The 20,211-nt window shown below is 41.4% G+C and overlaps 2 protein-coding genes across 3 annotated transcripts; both read right to left on the reverse strand.

The window, feature by feature from the left end:
* Positions 1–7,938: 7,938 nt before the first annotated feature.
* Positions 7,939–10,568, reverse strand: LOC105013644 (P2Y purinoceptor 1-like). Its single transcript, XM_010875299.4, has one exon. It carries the CDS (start codon positions 9,821–9,823, stop codon positions 8,813–8,815), a length of 1,011 nt encoding a protein of 336 aa, XP_010873601.1. The 5' UTR covers positions 9,824–10,568; the 3' UTR covers positions 7,939–8,812.
* Positions 10,569–10,623: 55 nt separating this feature from the next.
* On the reverse strand, positions 10,624–17,187 carry ccn5 (cellular communication network factor 5). 2 transcript variants are annotated; one of them, XM_020051714.3, is made up of 5 exons: positions 16,651–17,187; positions 15,529–15,745; positions 14,610–14,853; positions 13,335–13,558; positions 10,624–13,028 (listed from the first exon to the last, which is right to left on the reverse strand). In XM_020051714.3, exons 2-5 carry the CDS (start codon positions 15,610–15,612, stop codon positions 12,726–12,728), a joined length of 855 nt encoding a protein of 284 aa, XP_019907273.1. In that variant the 5' UTR covers positions 15,613–15,745; positions 16,651–17,187; the 3' UTR covers positions 10,624–12,725. The 2 variants fall into 2 exon arrangements, with proteins under 2 accessions (XP_019907273.1, XP_010873495.1); XM_010875193.4 differs by having other exon boundaries at positions 10,625–13,028; positions 14,610–14,858; positions 16,651–17,186.
* Between the last annotated feature and the right edge of the window lie 3,024 nt (positions 17,188–20,211).

Genomic DNA, 20,211 nt, shown 5'->3' on the forward strand with positions numbered 1-20,211 from the left:
GCACACACACACACACATGCGCGCGCGCATACACACACACACACACACACAGGGATAACAAGAGCAAAGGTTTTAAACTTTACAACTCCACTTTACAACTCCATTCAAACCTCAGTTGACTAAGTTTTAGAAATTATTCAGTGTTCGCTTTTACCTTCTTCAATTCTATCATCATGTCCATTGCGGTAGGACTATACAACAATCACTGCTGGAGAACGCTTCAAAAATGCTATTTGGGCACACGGGTCCAAGAACCCTAAAAGAACACGTACAACAAGTATAACTGGGTGTGGTCTTTCTATTAATACATTTCAATTGAATTATTACAAATTGTCAATGCTTTAATTGCACTGTGTGCACAACCCACAACTAATATTTTGTGGGAGCACCTACTGCTTCAATTATAGCAGAAAGTCTGTTTGGATAAGTCTCAGTCAACCTAGCACGTCGGGATTTAGAAATGTTATCCCATTCTTTTTTGCAGAAAGGTTCAAGCTTAGTCAAATGGCAAGGGGATTTCCTTTTAACAGCCCTTTTAAAGTTTGTCAAAAGAATTTCTATAGGATTTATGTCCATGTTCTGAATGTGCCATTCCAAGACATTGTTATTCATTTTTTAGACAAATTCCTCAATTCATGCATCAGATTATTGTTATGTTGAAATATAAAAATGTTCTTTAACTTCAGCTGTTTGTCAGAGGATAGCAGCGTTTGAATGCTATGCAATGTCCCCTCTATCTTGACTAGAGCTCTTTCCCTGCTGAAGAGAAGCAGACCCTTAGCATGATGCTGCCACCATTATGCTTGACAGTAGGTACTGCGAACTTTGAGCGGTGTTAGCATTGTGCCAAACATATCATTTGGAATGAAGATTTTGCGAGATAGTGTCTAAGGAAAGATCTAAGTACATGCAGCAAGTCTTTTCCGATGATTATATTAATCTGAAAGATAACTGTTATCTGGACTAGGAGCTTACTGAAAATGGTGGGATTGTTGACATTTGGATCTTTGGAGCCTAAATATGGATTGGTGTAATGAAGGTTGAGTGGGTCTCTCACACTATGATAAGATAATGAACATTCTTATCAACATGTTGAAAGGAGGCGTTATTCTAACAATTGTGTTTAGATTAGTTATGTTTTTTTCAACAACAAAAAAACATTTAGATGTCAGAGTGATTGCCAAGCCAAAAAATTCTTACAGATTAATTCAAACATATATTAAGTTATATCTGCATTAACAATGAACTTTTCAGCCCAGGGGACCCGCCGAGAGCAGTGAGAGCAGTGCAGTCAATCAATGGAATATGGTTGCCTTTCCTCATTGTGCTCTAGTGACTTCAAGTGGCAGCTAGGCACCCGTGCTGCCCATCAAGGAAAATGGCTGGACACTGTTCCCTCTGGCGTGTCCCTTATAAACTTGGTGTAGTCACTCAATGTAAACTTCAGATGTGCAACAGAGGACACGTACCTCGAAATGAATTGGCCTGTACATATGGTGTTACTATGATGAGGCAAGAATATTACAAAACTGGGGATAAAAACTTGGTAAAAATAAATAAATATATATATATATAAAAATATAAATGTGTACTCTGTGTTGGTTCTCTTGAATAATAAATTGATCATAGTTTTACAAAAAAATATCTTCCACATCTGGAAAACTCCCAGTGGCACCTCTACTTATTGGCTCCATGCTTATCAAGGGTGCCAATACGTTTGGCAGTGAATTTACATTTAAGCCTAATATCTGAGTCCTGCACATGGTTTTCTTGGACAGATAGTCCAGTGGGTAATGACTTACAGTACCATATCCCATTACCGTATGCCAGTACCATATGCCATAACATACGTTAGTTCCATAGCCCCAAAATAATTCCAGTAAAATGTAATATTTTAATATCCAGTTACCTTGCAAATAATGATGATTTTATTTACCCACAAGAAGTATATAAACATTTAGACATGCCTAATCCATGTCCATGTTAACCTCTAGGAAAAAACAGTTCCTAAAGTCTTCTTCAGCTGTCTCCATAGGAGAACACCGATAGGTTTTTGAACTGGAACCCAAAATGTTTCTTCAAAATGTTCTTCTATGGGGTTAGTGGAGGAACCCATTTTGGGTAATATATTGAACCTTTTTTTTTTCTTGTATATTGTAAATAGTTTAGCTAACATTTGCATCATTCTTTGTGGATTACTACTTTGAGTAAACAGGTCACTCTTGATTTGTCAGCATCTTCACATTAATGACTATCCACATTTCTCGTACGGGCACAAATGGTAACCAGTCAAATTTAAAACATTTCATCAAAGTTTCTTTACTGAGATTCATCCTTGTGTTTTCCAAGATAAGACTTTTGCTGACTACATGTAACTACACTGGAAATAAACAGAGCCACAAAACAATATGGACATCATCTGTTTGCTGTTAATTCCTAACACATTCACTACTCCCTAAGAACTTTGCACCCCTCATCTCAGTTAGAATGTGAGTTGTGTTGTAATGAGTGGCTGGAGGCACACTTTGTTACCGTTCTGCAATTATCATTCGGATAACCACACAAATATGACCCACAGTTACTGGCGCTGGTTGAAGGAAAGACATTCTTCACTTTATTTGAATGACATTTAGCAGACGTCTTGGTGACCAGTAGTTTGATTGAATTCCACAATACACTCAATACACAAGAGACCCCGGGTTTGGAACCCGATAACACGGAAGATTACAGGTAAAGTGTTTCAAAACAAGAAACCCAAGAAAGAGATATAGAAATAATTATATATATAAAAAAATATAATAGGAGGTGGCAAAGGGCTGCTCTGTGCTCTTTGACCTTTAGATTTCCTCACTGGACCTTCATATGTGATGAACTCTATAAAGTGCAATGGTACATAATGATTAATGCTTTGTGACATCCATTGACCAAATATTAATATTTAAAGGAACCGCATGTAAGTAATCTATTTCAATGAATCATAAAATGGCCCTGATGTGTCACTAGACATTAAGAAATCATGTTCATTTCAAATACTTATATCCCTGACAACAGTAGTCTGGCCAGGATATTGTCATTTAGAAGTGAGAGTTGCAGCCCTCAACTGATGTTGTCATGTTGTGTTTTGGCCTGATGCCTCCATCTATCTACCTATCACAAAGTCAGTAATGTTTCAGGATCCGGGTTGCCAGCTCTGCTCTAACCTACCCTAACTCTAGTCGGATAAATAATGTCTAACGTTACAAAATCTAAAAGACCTCGTTATAATTCCGAAATTCGTTGTGACAAAGTCCGAAATAAAACAAGAATTTGTATAGGAGATGTCTTTGAAAGATGGAGACGGCTGAAAACGGAGAAGAATTTGAAGACAGACGCCAACGTTGCTAATTTTCTCCTGGACAAGTAAGATTAATCTATGTTTGACTAACTTGTACTTGATGTCAATGGACAGTTCATATATTCATGACAGTCGAACAAACTTATGCATGTTCGTGCAAAGTATGCTAACATTAGCAATGCATTATCAGAGCCCGTTTCTCTGTCCTTATGCTGAGACGCTGAAGAAAATAACATTAGCACGCCCATTATGGCAATTTGAATCGTAATTGAGACAGAAGCCTAACTCAAAATAAACATTATCTACCTTTTGGGCTATGCACTATGTTAGTGTTGGTTTGGAAGCACTAGGCGCAATTCCAAGGTAAAATAACTTTTTATGGACTAATGTCCATAACACTAATAAAAAGCACAGTGTAGCCTATGACGTTAAAAAAAGTTGGCCCACTTGGAACGTTTTGTAGCCTACTTGTTTTTCATGCAAGTTCTTCAGCCAAAAATAGTAGAATGTCATGTAATCTTTCACATCACATATTTTAGTGTTATAGACGTGTGCTGCAGGGTAAGTAAAAAAATACAGCTGGCCGCTTTCACTTATAGCGTCAGCTAAATGAATAGCTGTATCTTTGATATCGGTTACACATAGTGACATAGGCTTGTGCTTGTACTTACGTTAATGACAGATACCTAACATTACAAGTTAGACTAACAGCTACTGTTCTAACAATGTACTCTCACATACGAGCATACCCATTTGTGATTATTTTTGACTAATGACAACTAGTAAATTTTTGCAATACATAATTACTTCGCAAAATATCTCTTTCTGTTAATTAAGCATAAACATAATTAACTGAAAAAAAACACACTGTGTACGACTCGTCGTCACTTGCCATTGGAAGCTCGTAGAAGCAGCCTATGTTTCTGCCCAATCCTGCAGCTTGTCTGGCAACCTCCAGTCAGGGGGGAGGGGGAGGGGATACACCGCTCTACAGTATTTTTAAAGTGATTGCAGTACCAGTTTTAGCCACAATCCTACATACGGTTCCTTTAAGGGAAAATATACATTTCGTCTGTGGGTGGCTGTAACACAGGATAGCGGTCTGGTCAACAAGGAAAGATATCGTTTCAAGAGGTGAAAGTTTATTTTACTGTCCTAGTATTTTGTTATTATTTACTGATGTATTATTTAGAGTGGATTGCATACATTATCATCTCGCTCAGATGTTTTCCCATTTTTCATTACAGTGTGATTTAAATGGCTTTTCTTGTGATTGATTTACACATTGCTTTCTAAATATCAAAGTAAAAATGTACTAATGTTCTACAAACGAAAGAATTAAAAACCAATAAATACAGCCGTTGGAAATTTGTTTAGGCAGGCCTTAATTAGCTCCGGAGTCAAATGTAGCATGAAAAGTTAATGTAATAAGTCTGATTCAGACATTTTCTATCTCTTTAATATAATTATAATACTATGGAGAATTCTGTGGATGTTTCTATGGATGATTTCATAAAGCACCCAGACAGATCAAAGAAACAGTAATCCTTCTGAATTGAGTTGCAAGACAGGAAGGAAAAAGGATCTCCTTATGGGGTCATTGATGGTTTTAAAACAGATATTATTTACTTATTGCTGTGGAATATTTTCCGCCATTGCAGAATATTCCACTTCTTTGCCTGAAAAAACTCCTGGGTTGCTTTCGCTGTATTTTCGGTCATTGTCAACTTTGCGGATTTTGGCTGAATATGAGCAGACAACATATCCCTACACACTTCAGAATTCATCCGACTGCTTCTGTCTTCTGTCACATCATCAATAAACATTAGTGACCCCGTGCCATTGGAAGCCATGCATGCCCATGCCATCACACTGCCTCCACCGTGTTTTACATATGATGTGGTAAGCTTTGGATCATGAGCCGTTACAAGCCTTCTCCTTACTTTTTCTTCCCATCATTCTGGTACAGGTTGATCTTAGTTTCATCTGTCCAAAAAATGCTGTTCCAGAACTGAGCTGGCTTTTTTTTTAGATGTTTAAGTCTAATCTGGCCTTTCTATTCTTGAAGCTTATGAATGGTTTGCACCTTGTGTTGAACCCTCTGTATTTGCTCTCGTGAAGTCTTCTTGGATAATGATACCTACCACCTGTTCTTCCCTTGGATGGATGTTGTGAAGGGGAAAGGATCCTACAATCATTTAACACTTTTGTCTTTTCAACACATCCAGTCCTTTTTGTGTTGCAGAGCTCAACAGTGCATTATTTTTTTTCTCAGAATATAGCAAACTGTTTATTTGTAAATTTGATTTTTTGCAGCCCAAGGATGACCTGTTTCACATGCATTGAGAGCTCCTTTGACCGCATGTTGTGGGTTCACAGCAACAGCTTCCAAATGTGAATGCCACACCATGAAAATAACTCCAGACCTTTTAACTGTTTCATTGATGAAGAAATAACAAAGGAATAGCCCACACCTGTCCATGAAACAGCTTTTGAGTCAATTGTCCAATTACTTTTGGTCCCTTGAAACAAAGGGGGCTAAACATTAAAGGGCTGTAATTCCTAAACCCTTCCTCCAATTAGGAAGTGAATACCCTGAAATGAATGCAGAGGGACTGCACTTTAAGCCAATATTCATTATTTAACTGTAACTTGAATATACACTCACCTAAAGGATTATTAGGAACACCATACTAATACTGTGTTTGACCCCCTTTCGCCTTCAGAACTGCCTTAATTCTACGTGGCATTGATTCAACAAGGTGCTGAAAGCATTCTTTAGAAATGTTGGCCCATATTGATAGGATAGCATCTTGCAGTTGATGTAGATTTGTGGGATGCACATCCAGGGCACGAAGCTCCCATTCCACCACATCCCAAAGATACTCTATTGGGTTGAGATCTGGTGATTGTGGGGGCCATTTCAGTACAGTGAACTCATTGTCATGTTCAATAAACCAATTTGAAATGATTCAAGCTTTGTGACATGGTGCATTATCCTGCTGGAGGTAGCCATCAGAGGATGGGTACATGGTGGTCATAAAGGGATGGGCATGGTCAGAAACAATGCAAAGGTAGGCTGTGGCATTTAAACAATGCCAAATTGGCACAAAGGGGCCTAAAGTGAAAGAAAACATCCCCCACACCATTATACCACCACCACCAGGCTCACAGTGGTAACAAATTCTGACTCTACCATCTGAATGTCTCAACAGAAATCGAGACTCATCAGACCAGGCAACATTCTTCCAATCTTCAACTGTCCAATTTTGGTGAGCTTGTGCAAATTGTAGCCTCTTTTTCCTATTTGTAGTGGAGATGAGTGGTACCCGGTGGGCTCTTCTGCTGTTGAGCCCATCCGCCTCAAGGTTGTGCGTGTTGTGGTTTCACAAATGCTTTGCTGCATACCTCGGTTGTAACGAGTGGTTATTTCAGTCAAAGTTGCTCTTCTATCAGCTTGAATCAGTCGGCCCATTCTCCTCTGACCTCTAGCATCAACAAGGCATTTTCGCCCACAGGACTGCCGCATACTGGATGTTTTTCCATTTTCACACCATTCTTTGTAAACCCTTGAAATGGTTTTGCGTGAAAATCCCAGTAACTGAGCAGATTGTGAAATACTCAGACCGGCCCGTCTGGCACCAACAACCATGCCACGCTCAAAATTGCTTAAATCACCTTTCTTTCCCATTCTGACATTCAGTTTGGAGTTCAGACCAGGACCACACCCCTAAATGCATTGAAGCAACTACCATGTGATTGGTTGATTAGATAATTGCATTAATGAGAAATTGAACAGGTGTTCCTAATAATCCTTTAGGTGAGTGTATATTCCACAACTGTTCTCCCATAACATGGATCATGTGAACTTCAAGCAATGACCGAAAAATATATCCTACCACCGTGTTAGCTACAACGTGCATTGTTTTGTCTCCAACCCTCCTTACCAGGCTGTGTGTTACCACTGTTTGGGCCCTAGTATGCTGGACATGGTGCCCATTATATGGGGAGATTATGTGAGGCCGATGGCGGGTGGACTTCATTTCCAAAGACACACCATGATGAATGTAATCTAAGTGGGGGGGGTTCCAGTGTGTTGTGGAGGCACCTAGGAGAGAAGCCTTTGTCTCTAGGCAACTACAGCCAAGCAGAACGACCTCCCGCGTGACCAGTGTGATAACATGGTGCGTATGAAGGCCAAAGGAGGAGCCGAGGTTATGGAGTTGATAGCGTTAGAATCCCTGACACAGGCTCTGGGGGACAGTCTGGATGAAAGGAAGCCCTATAGAGAGAATATGAGAAGATGATCATGGCTGCACTGAGACCGGCCTGTAGAACCTCTTGACAGCACCATCTTGTGGCTGGAGTTTGTTATGAGACATAGAGGGGCTCTTATGATGACATACTGGAGTATGTTTATCATGATGGGGATGTCTTAGCACCACTGCTGGCCTCCTAGGCCTTCGTCACCGCTTTTCTGTCAGAGCTTCGAGAAAGCAGAAGACTTAAAAAGCTGACAAAGGCCTTGGGGCCGATACAAAAGATGGAATAAATAATCAAAGTGATACAAGCAAGAACAGAGTGGTGATTTTATATAAAAACAATATTTCTATTACATTTTATTCCATGCTATCAAGTCATGAAATATAAAATAAAATTCTCAAACATTCTGAAATTTAAGCATGCAATGTTTTTTTAACAGCTTTGTGTGTAAACGTATGTACAGTTATCATGCATCTGCTGTTTAAACCTTGTGGTAATGAATACTGCAGATCCCCACACGATTATGGTACATGTCAATGGCGTTGCGCAGTTCTTCAGAAAACTCTGATCATTTCCCATTCACGTGAACATGTGAATATCAACCCAATGACTAATGTGGGTGGAGCTGCTTAGATTTAGAAGATCGTTTTTTTAAAGCATGTTTCTGTTCATCACAATCCAGTTAATCATTAATACACATTTCAGTTCTTGATATACATTTCCTTCACTGTTCATCCGTGTGACTTTCAAAAAACATTCAATTTTAAAACCACGTCAAACATAGAAAATCGAAGGGAACAAAAGGGGAAGCTTATTGTGGCAATTGTTGTCACATTCTCTAACTACTTATTTTCAGGGGGCTCTCCAAATGCAGCCATTACCATTGCTGCGTTTGTGATCTAACCAAGGTGGTCTGACTGCTTTCACTTCCTGTGTGCAGCCACCCAAAAACATATGCTTACAACATCTTCGCGTTTATTAGATATAATGATTAACCTTTAACAAAAATGCATGCAGATTGCCTTAAACAGGGAAATGTGGGTTTCCCATTGTCATATCACGATACAGCTCCTGCACTATAGCTTGGAGAGGTTACAGAAAAAAAAAAAAAAGGCAACAGATCAAACCATCAACAATTCACAGAAATAGATAACGCAAATACAGCTGGACGTTGGTGATTAGGAAACAGAATGACTCTAAAGCGTGCGAACAAGTCTACTCAACTACCGCGTGGTGATTGCTCTGCTGAATTTGTAAAGGTGTTGCCGCTTCTTGCTTGCTGGGATGTCCGAATGTCTGAGGAGCGTAATGCTGTGCTCGGTCACAAAGCCTGGGGATCCTGAAAACATCCTCATTGCCATGGAAGTAAATCAGTGGGTTGATGGCACTATTTAGACTCACAAGGGCTCTGCTGACTTGTTGAGCAATGTAGACGGTGGCAAACCAATCCCGGCACGTGCCTTCACTTTTCCAAATACGAGTAATCAGGTTTAGATTCTTTAATATGTGGTACGGTGTGTAGCAGACGGAGAAGAGTAAAGTCACAATGAAGACCAGTCTTAGGCATCGCTGTTTTATCACTTGGTTAATGTTGGTTTTGGAATAGAGAACAACAGCCACATGTCCATAGCAACCCAATATGATGAGCAGCGGGAGGCAGAATCCAGATATTGTCCAGGCAAAACTGTAGTTTAGATAATCCTTCAAATAGGAGTTGGATGTGGTGTCAAAGCATTTTTCCGTAGCATTGGACCTGGTTTTTTCATAGAACATATCAGGAACACTTTGAGCGCAGACTAAAATCCAAACTAGAGCAGTGATGACTTTAGTGTGGCCAGCATTTATCCTCCCCATCACTCTCAGTGAATGAACAATACTTAAATACCTGTATGCACTAATACATGTCAGGAAACCAATACTGCCATACAAGTTCAAATTGAAGCAGAATCTTATCATCTTGCAGGAGACTTGTCCAAAGACCCAATGATTCTCTGCTCCATAATATGCCACTAGAAATGGAAGTGTGACCAAATACAAAATGTCTGCAACTCCAAGGTTTAGAACAAACATGTAGATGTGTCCTAATTTCCTCCAGTTTGCAAACATAGAGTATATGCCCCAGCAGTTAGCAGCAAGGCCGATGATAAACACTAAAATGTACACTGAGGGTAACAAGTTCTGTGTAATGTTCTTGTTAATTTGGTCACAGGAAGAGTTTGCCTTCATTTTCTCTCTCTTCAAAAATGTATATGATTACAAACAGTTCTCTCTTCCAAAGATGTTCTATATTGATGATAATAAAATGTGTAATGAAGAAAAAATATATTTACTTTAGGATGAATGAAGAAGTTCCTTGATTATCCGGTTCTCAGAAAAACACATTAAGGTTGCCACATATCATCTCTTGGGAAGTGAATCATCACACACACACACACACAAGTTCAGATAACTACTGTTGTTTCCTGTTTCTCCGTATGCAGATGACCAGGCATACCTGACCACTAACAAGCGTGTTGTCACTAGAAAAACCACATACTTTGAATCTCGAGGACAGTTCAACTCCGATTTTTCCTTTCAACCCTCTTATCAGATGCTTTTTATAGGCCCTAGTCAACAGGTGAATGCAAATAATGATGAGGTATGCAGAATGGAAAACCAGCAGGGTCTGGACCTCGTAGGACAGGGGTGATGAACTCGAAGCCAGATCCACTCCATGTTTTCATTGCAACCCTCTAATCAGGGACTTATTCAGACCTGGGACACCAGGTGGGTGCAACTAATTATGAGGTGGAACAGAGAACCAGTAGGCTTCGGTCCTCATTGGGAGTTCAATAATCCTGCTGTAATACATGGCTAGGTTATATACAGTGGGGAGACCAAGTATCTGATACACTAAGCATGTAGAGGTCTGTAAAATGCACCAAGTAACACACAGTGTCCTCCTGAACAAGGAGATTCTTGTGACATGGCGCACGACCTCTACATTGGAAAGAAATATATAAAGCAAAAATATACATAACGTGAATTAGTAGCATTTTTAAACAAATTAAACAGCAAGGAAATTAAACCATAAGGAAGGTTGATTCCACCAATGCAAATTTGGTGCAAATTACAAACGTTAACTAGCCAGCCTGCCAATACAGGCCCTCAGTGTTCTCAATGGTAGATGTTCTGCCTACTCTAATCAACCTGGAAAACTATCTGTGTCTGTTTGTGGATGTGGGTGACTGGTAAACGCCCTCCCTTCTCTTTCCCACTTTTGTGAATGTTCTTGAAAGTCCAACACATGTCCTTCCATGGACTTGGGTGACTGTGCAGAGACTCTCCGGACTCTGTTTTACTCTCTGGAGGAACGCTTCTAGAAAGATTCCACTTATCCGAAGTAGAGAAATAGAATATGTGGCTAATGCTGCCTGCGACCCCAGGATAAATTATAAAAGACATACTCACGCCGCTAAAATGATACCTAAAATGAATTTGGCAGTTGGCTTAATAAGTTGGAATTGTAGGCTATAGACTTGTTTGGAATAATTGGCTGCTCTACAATATGATGTTTATCTTACCTTGTCTACCTTTATTCTGTGTTGTAATACTGTAATGTTACCCCTTTACAATGTTATGTAACTACTTGAGTCCAGTAGAAGCCACTAGATGTCATGTTGTACACACTGAATGACTGTGGGGAGGGAAGTCATTGCATGACGAATCTTGAAAACTCTAAAATATCAAGACACAAATTGTATCAAAACTATATAAGTTACAAGTTTTATAGGAAAGTTACCACACAGATTCTAAAAAGACCTCAATGTAGCAAAATAATGTAAGAATAATATAATATACAAGTAAACTCAAGCTTTACATTAAAAAGCTGACTGTATAGTGACTGTAAAAGAGTGAATAAATGCGAAAAACTGCTGGACACTTGTTCAGTACAACGTCTTAACAAGCATAAAAATAGTTAACATTTACAGCAACATACAAAAAAACAAGTGCAATTTCATTTAAGAACACAAAACTTTTCACATTTACGAACAACAAACAGATATAGCAAATGCTATTGGCTTGACAAGATACAGTATCTATCAACTCAAAGGTTGGTGTCATTCTTTGAAACACATATACAGTAAGTAATAACATTAAACTAATGAACTGAGTTGGTCACCTGGTCCTCAAAAACTCTGGGGCCACAGAAGGGGTCAAGAAAGCAACAGAAGACTCTAGTCAGGTGTCACATAGAGATGTCTGTCAATTAGTCAAAAATAAATGCATTGTGTGTCACAGAATTCTACTGAAATTGTCATGGTGAATGTTTAGCCTGACAATGATGATCTAGCAGAAAACAACAGATCCGTGACCAGGATAGCTGCAGTACCTGTAACGAACGTAAGGTCTCCTGACAAACTCCCTTCCTCATGAGATCACCCAATGAGAAGCGATGAAGTGGAATGGAGTTCTTAGTGCAGACAGTGCTTATCCAGTCATGTCAAGGCTTTATTCCCCCCGACTCAGTCACAGTTAAACACCCGGAAGATAATTTCCCATCCCCCATCGACCTAATGAAGTATAGGCTACACCTGCTCAAATCAGCTGTGAGATAGACTCTGTTCTGATATTCACACTAGTACACCTTTTAGAAGTAACCAATGGAATTGTTTGACACATATTCTAAGTAGTTTACTTTGGGACATTAAGTAGTAGACATTGGGGTCCTAGGTAATCAGGTCTTAAGCTGGAATTCATTCAAACACGCCATGGCAATGTTTACGCAGTATCCTCACACTATCACTTCTGTGCCCGCAAACAAGCTCCTCTTAAAATTGACAGCATGTCTGTGAGGTGGAGAGACAGTCTGATATTAGTTGTAGGTTGTTATACAGTACACAAGAGACACGTTTATGAGGCAAGTACTCCTTAGTACAATCAACTACGTAAATACTGCGGCGCAGGTTTGATTGAATTGAGCCGGGGGGGGGGGGGGGGTTCAGTGCATGGATGTGATATGGGGCTATAGACCTCTACAATAACTGATAGTAGTAAACGTGGAGATCTCCCGGCAAGAGCCGAAGGTTCTTTCACCGCCTTAAAAACTGAGGTGAGGAGCAACGCAGGATGGGGTCTGAATGGACGTCTAGCCCCTGGCCCTGCGCGAGGGGCCCAGATGGGGCCCGGCAGCGTTCAGGCCTGGAGCCGAGAAGGGGCAGTTTCGGTGACAGACACAGGACCGGATCATCATGACGGCCCGCAGCAGGACCCGGCCCGTGGGGCACCGGAAGGCCACAGCGGCCGTGGTGGTCCAGTGGGGGGCGCAGCAGCGGTCGTCGGTGCACTGTCCGCAGTACCGGGGCCGGTAGGCCCGTGTGCTGAAGCAGCCCTGGTGGACCATTCTCACCGGCACCGCGGACCTGTAGCTGGGCTCACATTGCCGGCCCCACTGCAAGAAACACACACACGGACCTGCGGCTTTAGCAGGGATGAGTCAGTCGCCGCTGACGTTCACGCGTCTCTCATTAGATTAGGATTGAAATGCGACCACAAAATGTACAACCCGTGGCACAACGTACACAGGCCACATTCTTAGTCGGACATTCAATACTGTGGAGTCTAGGTGAGAGAGGGGGGCACATTTTAGCACATACATGAAGCTTACGCGTTACTCCTGTTTAACGTAGCATGTTGACGCCCCGGACGCCCTGGAGGCCGTGCGGATTCGGGTACGGGTGGGTAGGGGGGGACTCACCGCGGGGTTCCTGCGTGGCTGGACTGCCTGACAGGGCCGGACCTTGCAAAGACGGCTCTGCATCTCCAGCCGGCAGGCCGGGTTCCTGTTGGAGACCCGCGTCGAGACCCCAGCACCGCAGGTCTGGGAGCAGACACTCCACTCTGTACTGTGGTCTATACAGTTAGAGTGTGGTTTCTGCTGGGAACCAGAACCGTCCGGCCATAACCTTTCAGACCTGGAGGCTTGGGGGGGCAGAAGACCAGAGAACACATGGGACATGGAAAAATTGGGTACTGTAAGTATATTAAGTGGGGGGACAGTATTGCTACAAGTTGTGCCTTCGGTGCTCATTCAGAACCAAGCAAACGTATCTGCCATGGCTTCTTTGGTTAAAAAGCACAAGGATAAGTTACAGTGTACACAACAAAAGGTCATGGACTGTACTTTTGACTCCTCAATTGTACATTGCACCCCTCCATCAAATCATAGTGACGAGTCATTATTTTGTGTTGTTTCTCTAACGCACTGAGGAAAAATGTTCTAGGCTTTGAACAGAGAACGTTTCCAACAACATCTTCCATTGACATTGACTTAGCTGAAATGGGTGACAGCATCAGAAATTCCAGACGTCTTTTTTCCTAAGAGTGGTTTTATTTTCCTAACCCTCTTTTTGGACTATTTTCATGTCAGACTTCTTGGGTTTCTTGTGTTTAATTCTTGCATGACTTAGCCATGGGTCTTGTTATGAAACTAGATGTGTGTCCCAAACATCCTAGTCCCTAGTGCTCTACTTTTTGCTAGACCTTTACTATCACTACATAGGAAACAGAGCGCAATTTGGGAAGTACACTAGGAAACATGATGTGCTGGAAAAGGTCTTGTTATTTTGATCTTTTTTATTTTTTTTCATCTGGCTAGACTTTTCCAATGAAATGCTGTGGTTATATTTGGCCATTGTGTCTTTTTATTTGGCCGGACCTACCGAAATAAAATGCAAAAGATCCCTGAATAAAATTCCTCTGACTATGAATGTCAGTGACAGACTACATAAGAGTGGGAAGCAAAGCGTTCGTGTTATCCTAGTGTTTGTGAACAATCCCTTATACATCTACGTGCTGAGCTGTATATCTAAAACCAAAAAAATAACCTGTGTGAAAACCAACGATGTCTAGCCTATTTGTACAGTGTAATATTTGTACAGTGCAGCCAATATCTACCGCCACATTGTACAGTTGTCTATACAGCGCCAACAAATCAGGCTAGCGTGTGACCGGTATCTGAGACTGAGGTTACCTGTGATGGCATCCTGAATTACGGTATTGTCCATGTTCTCGCACACCCACTCCTTGCAGCACTTTCCTGGCAGCTGTACCCGCTGTGGGTGTGGGCAGTCCGGGCTTGGCAGGCGGACATCCTCGGGGCACAGGGGCACGCAGCTCACCCCTCCCCCGTGACAACGACACTGTGCGGCGCAGGAAATCTGGAACACCTGGCCGTCGAGGTAGGAAACCCCGTTCAGCTTACAGCCCATGTCTTCCTGAGCTGGACGGGTGGGCAAAGAACAGACCAGGGCTCAAACGCTTAGGGTGTCTGCTTTAGCCGACACGTTCAACAGTGTGTCAATTAGTTTGAATGTGTGTATGTGTTTCTGGTGTGCGTGAGAGAGAGGTTTTGTTATGATAAACTAGGCTGAGGCCCAATTTGGAACAGGGTTCTGTTCAAAAGCAGGACACTCAGTAGGGAATAAAGAGCCATTTGGGATGCAGCCCAGTCCTAAAGAGTCTGAAAAAACCAAGGCTATTTTCCAGTTTGTGTGTGTAAGTCTCTGCCATCTATCATTCTCAATGGGTAGTCATCAGAGGTAGTGAAACTGAAGGCCCCCTTTGTGGCTGAACAGGCCTTACAAAACAAATCCTCTCTAATTAACAAAAATGCCTCATGCTTTCTGTCATGGGCAGAGGCTTGTTGTTCAGCCTGAGGAGATGGTGTTGCTTTCCTTTCGTCTACAAAGTGCTCCAAGTCTGACTTGGGCAGGCTCCGGTTAGAAAAGGGTGGCCCAGTGCCGGGCCTGGGTCCTGCGGTGTTACACCCGAAAAAACAAGCACATTGCCTTATCACAAAGACCCGACAGGACTCTCAGTCCCTGCGTCCACCCTCCATCGCTGTTCGCTACTGTCGCAATCAAGCGTCAGGACAAGAGGACGGCACTCACCGACACACTCTCCGGGCTCACCGGGGAAGCTGGCGCTGTCGTCGCACTGCAGTGCCCTCTGGTGGTCGCACACATACAGGTCATTGCAGGACTCCCCCTGTTGGCGGGCACACACCTGGCAACATCCGCAGCCGTCCAGGACCAGTGGGACTCCGGCTGGGCACACAGGTTCTGAGCTGGGGCACTGGCATGAGCCAGGGCACAGCTGGCACCATGCCTAGGGTAACACCGGAGGGGGGGGTTGGGGGTCAGAGGTTACAGTTTATAGCAGGCTGAGGTTATTGCAAGAGAAGTTTTGTTTTTGTTGTTATCTCCATTATAGCCATGTCCATTTTAACCGTTATATAATGGACATGGCTATAATGTAGTGTGGAAATGCTGCTGTCAGTGTGGAAATGCTTCTTTGTAGTGTGGAAATGCTGCTGTTATGTTCTGACATTAAACGTTCTCTTGTGAGCATGTTGGTATCGGGTAGAATACTTTTTTGGGGGGAACACTGTGTCCAGCACTGTGTAGTCAATATATTCCTGTTTTCAATTACATGCGTTTAATGGAGCCAACCCATAACCTGCAGTCCTTCAACATACTGGCCTCAATTATTTACTGGTGGAGCAAAGTTATCCCCTCCTGAACTCTTTAGTATTGCAACAAATGTTTTATAATCTCAAAATATTAAATGCAGTAGCTCTGCAGTACACCAACAACTTCAACAATATTCATTGTTCATGAAAATGTGTTGATTTTCATCATTATCATTTATGACAAAAATAATAATGAAGGTCCTCTGTGTACACACTGGTAAAACATGCTAGGAGTTGCTTATTTTTCATGTTCAAACTGAAAATAAATATGCTTCGTCTTACATATAAAAATGTGGCAGTATGGTAGGTTATGAATAGTAAAAACCTCAGTATAAAAAGTAACTATTTCTGTTGTGTCCAAGTGATCAATCCATCCAAATCACTTGGCTCAATAACAGCAACCTGAAACATTGTAAAACATACTGGAATCAATCTCCACAGGCCATCCACATTCTAAGGATCAGGTGTAAGCCACAGGTATTGTAAATTGCACCTCCAGATTCATCCAAAGACCAAAGGTAGAAGAGCAGTCTGGGCTTACCTGTAGTACACCCATACAGAACAGCAATATCAAGGTTAGCACATTGTCACTGAGTGTTCTTGAAATGTCCATTTGGAACGTCTGTAGCTTGAATGAACTGCTGTGTCTGTCTAAACTCTAAGTGTGATGGTGTTGATGGAGGTGGTGCTAGCTAGCTACCAGTGCTGCTTGCTGTTTGCTAACTGCTCATTCGTCTGTACGGCAGAGATTTATAAAGTATTTGCTGTGATGTCACAGAGCTGACCGCCATGTGAACAGTTGCTGGAGCAGGAGCAGAAATGTTTCACATTCTTACTGTTGCCCATTTTCTCTCCCTCTCTCTCTCCCTCTCCCTCTCTCTCTCTAGTTGTGCAGCTAACTTCATGCAGATGAATACTAGCTGAGGGGGAAAAGAAAATCACGTTCACCCTCTAGTAGTCAACAGGATGTCTAACAGCCACCACACATTTTTGCCATTTACATGCCTTTTCATCTTGCTTTACCTTACGGTTTCAGATAAGCATGGCGCTTTCACTGATCGCTGTGGGAGGCCAGTACATCACATTAGATTTAACGTTGTTGTCATTGAACAAGCACAAGTACAGTACAACGAAATGCACTTAGCATCTAACCAGAAGTGAAAATAGTAGATGGCAGAACATTTACAAGTTTAAGTATATGTATATTACAAGTGAAATGTATAGATGTGCAATGAAGGCAAATGCAGTACAAATGGCAATACTAAATGTGTAATTGAGGCAAATAGAGGGGGAAATAAATTTGTTACAAGTACTTTACAAGTGGGAGAAACAGTTGTGCGGGTACCAATAGCAATTCTAAATGGCATTCTAAATGGGCAATTCAGGCAAATTAAAGGAGTAAGGTAGAGGCATACATCACTGTAAATTGCTCTGGATAAAAGCATGTGCTAAATGCTTCTATTGTGCTGTACATGGTTAGAATCAAGCTTAGAATTAACACAATTCTAAATGAATTCTTCAGCAATTAAATAGAACTCCAACCCCATTTGTTCACTGGTTACCATGGTACTGGAGCGGCTTGTCTGACGTGGGGCCGTGACCTAGGATGACCATGACCTCCCCCAGAGAGAATGAGTCTGAATGGTTCCCGCTCCCAAGGAACTCAAACAGGGACACACAGTGAAGTCAGGTCAAGTAAACACTGTCCCTCCATCCCCAGAGAACGTAAGGAAACGAAGGACGTGTCTTAAATGGCACCCTGTTCGTTGGGGCACTATTTCTGAACACTGTCCATTCTGTAGGGCTTTGGGAATAGTGTTTGGATGCAGCCATACTGCAGGGGAGAGACAGTATAGCTATGAAACACTGCCCAGCAACCACAGCAAAGCAGCGGAAAATGCCTGAAAAAGAGGCTGTCACTTTGAAGTTCACAGATTTAACATAGCAGAGAGTAGAAATGTCTGGATGGAGTGGGTGAAGCGTTCTGTAAAAGTATGGATATTTCACATTCATTCGTCATTGAAAGATTCCTAACCATTACATTTAAACATGTTCAAGAGATGTTTTTAAAAGAGATTAATAAATCAAGAGTTTGTTCCAAACAGCTACATCGGTATGGATGGATCTGGATGGACCTGGATGGACCTGGATGGACCTGGATGGACCTGGATGGACCTGGATGGGCCTGGATGGACCTGGATGGACCTGGATGGACCTGGATGATCCTGTGGGCCACCAGCTTGTGTGCTTTGGAACCATACAGATGCATTGTAGTGGGAGCCAGTGTGTCATATTACATTTTTCTTCCCATTTATAAGAATGCGCTATTCTTTGGGCAACATTCATTCGACTCTATCTTTTTTTATAAACCCATACCAAAAAACTGAAACCAGGCAAGCCTTGTTCAGCCAACTATAGAAAGTGTTGATCATTGTTGCCCTCTCAAGGTCGCCCAAGTGAAGTGTTGTGTCTTTAACCATGAGACCCCAGAGCTGCACATTTGCCATATTTGGTCTCATAAAAAATTAAGAGACTACTGCAAAATTATCAGTTTCTCTGGTTTTACAATTCATAGGTATGTGTTTGAGTAAAATGAACAGTTTTGTTTTATTCTATAAAAAACTGACAACATTACTCCCAAATTCCAAAGAAAAATATTGTCATTTAGAGTATTTATTTCTAGAAAATAACAACTGGTCAAAATAACCACAAAAAATATGCATTGTTTGCATTGTTTTCAGACCTCCAACATACTTTTTTGGAGAGGATAGAAAAAGGTGCAGTGGTCTCTTAATTTTTTCCAGAGTTATATAGATAAATATAATCAGCTGTCTTGATTACCTTTTACCTCTGCTTTTGAGCTTGTGAAATTCAAGAGGTACGAGCAGGAAACAGCTGAGGAAGAAGATAGGCAACCAATTGGATATATAGCCTATATAGATATGAGGTACACACATATATCTATAGAGGTACAGACAAGGCATCACCTTTTACGTTAAATAGCATTTTAATATGCATCCTATAAAATGAGTGAAATGACAAACTCGTTTGTCTTTAAATTTATGAAGTAGGAGCCTACATTAAACATAAATGTAATACACAAACACAATACAGCAAAAGTTTTGCGCTGATAATGCATGTGTTATCTGAGCCCAGGATATTGCGCAATAGACAAGCACACATGTATCTCAATCGAGATAGATGTTCTGTATCCCGCGTCTTTAACCACTACACAATTTAACAAGGGGCAGTCAGTCATGCAGTTACTCACCCACTCAGTCAGTGAGTGAGTGAGTGAGTGAGTAAGTAAGTAAGAGACTTTATGTGGTCTGGAAAAAACTGACACTTTGGAAAATAGAGTTTATCAGTCTTCTGTTACATGGCATAGGATGAAATGTAATACGGAGTCAAATGTAATGCATAAACAAAATCCTAAACTAAAGCAAGCAATGAACTAGTGAAAGCATTTAAGAAAAACACGGCCATGTGCACCATGAATGTATTCTTTCAGGTTTGTCATTCAAATCGTATTATGATGACTATTTTTTAAATTAATGACTTTAACCTGAAAAGAAGTGTTGGCCATCATTCTTCTAAACAAGCTAGTACGGTACCCATGAATGTCTTTTCGGCACCACTATCCTAGGACATGCCTGCATATCAAGAGCAGGACAGGGTATACAATTGGGAACTCCGAAGCACAAGTCCCATGGCGTTAGCTCCTAAGCTTACACCTAGAAATCTCATGGCCTGGCACCAGTAGCCTGTGAAAAGTTTACAAAAACTGTTTGCTCGGTGATTACGGTCATGCCACAGTCAGAATAGGCAATACAAATTAGAAATCTAAACCACACATTGCATAACAATAACTAGATTGTCAAGCAAGTTAGTTGTTATCTAGTTTGATGCTAACACTTGTTACATTTGGTTACCGTACAGTCAGTAAGTTTGAGTACATCTGAAAAAAATTCATTAAGGAGGTGTGGTTCTGTTGAATTATCAACACAGAATTTCACTTCTGTTTTGCTTTAAAAGGCATGCTATTTATGCTTCACAGCAAACTTAACAGAAAGGAAACAAAAGGTTCACAGGAAATGGTGTT

Source organism: Esox lucius, chromosome 12 (genome assembly GCF_011004845.1).
Source record: "Esox lucius isolate fEsoLuc1 chromosome 12, fEsoLuc1.pri, whole genome shotgun sequence".
Classification (NCBI taxonomy): domain Eukaryota; kingdom Metazoa; phylum Chordata; class Actinopteri; order Esociformes; family Esocidae; genus Esox; species Esox lucius.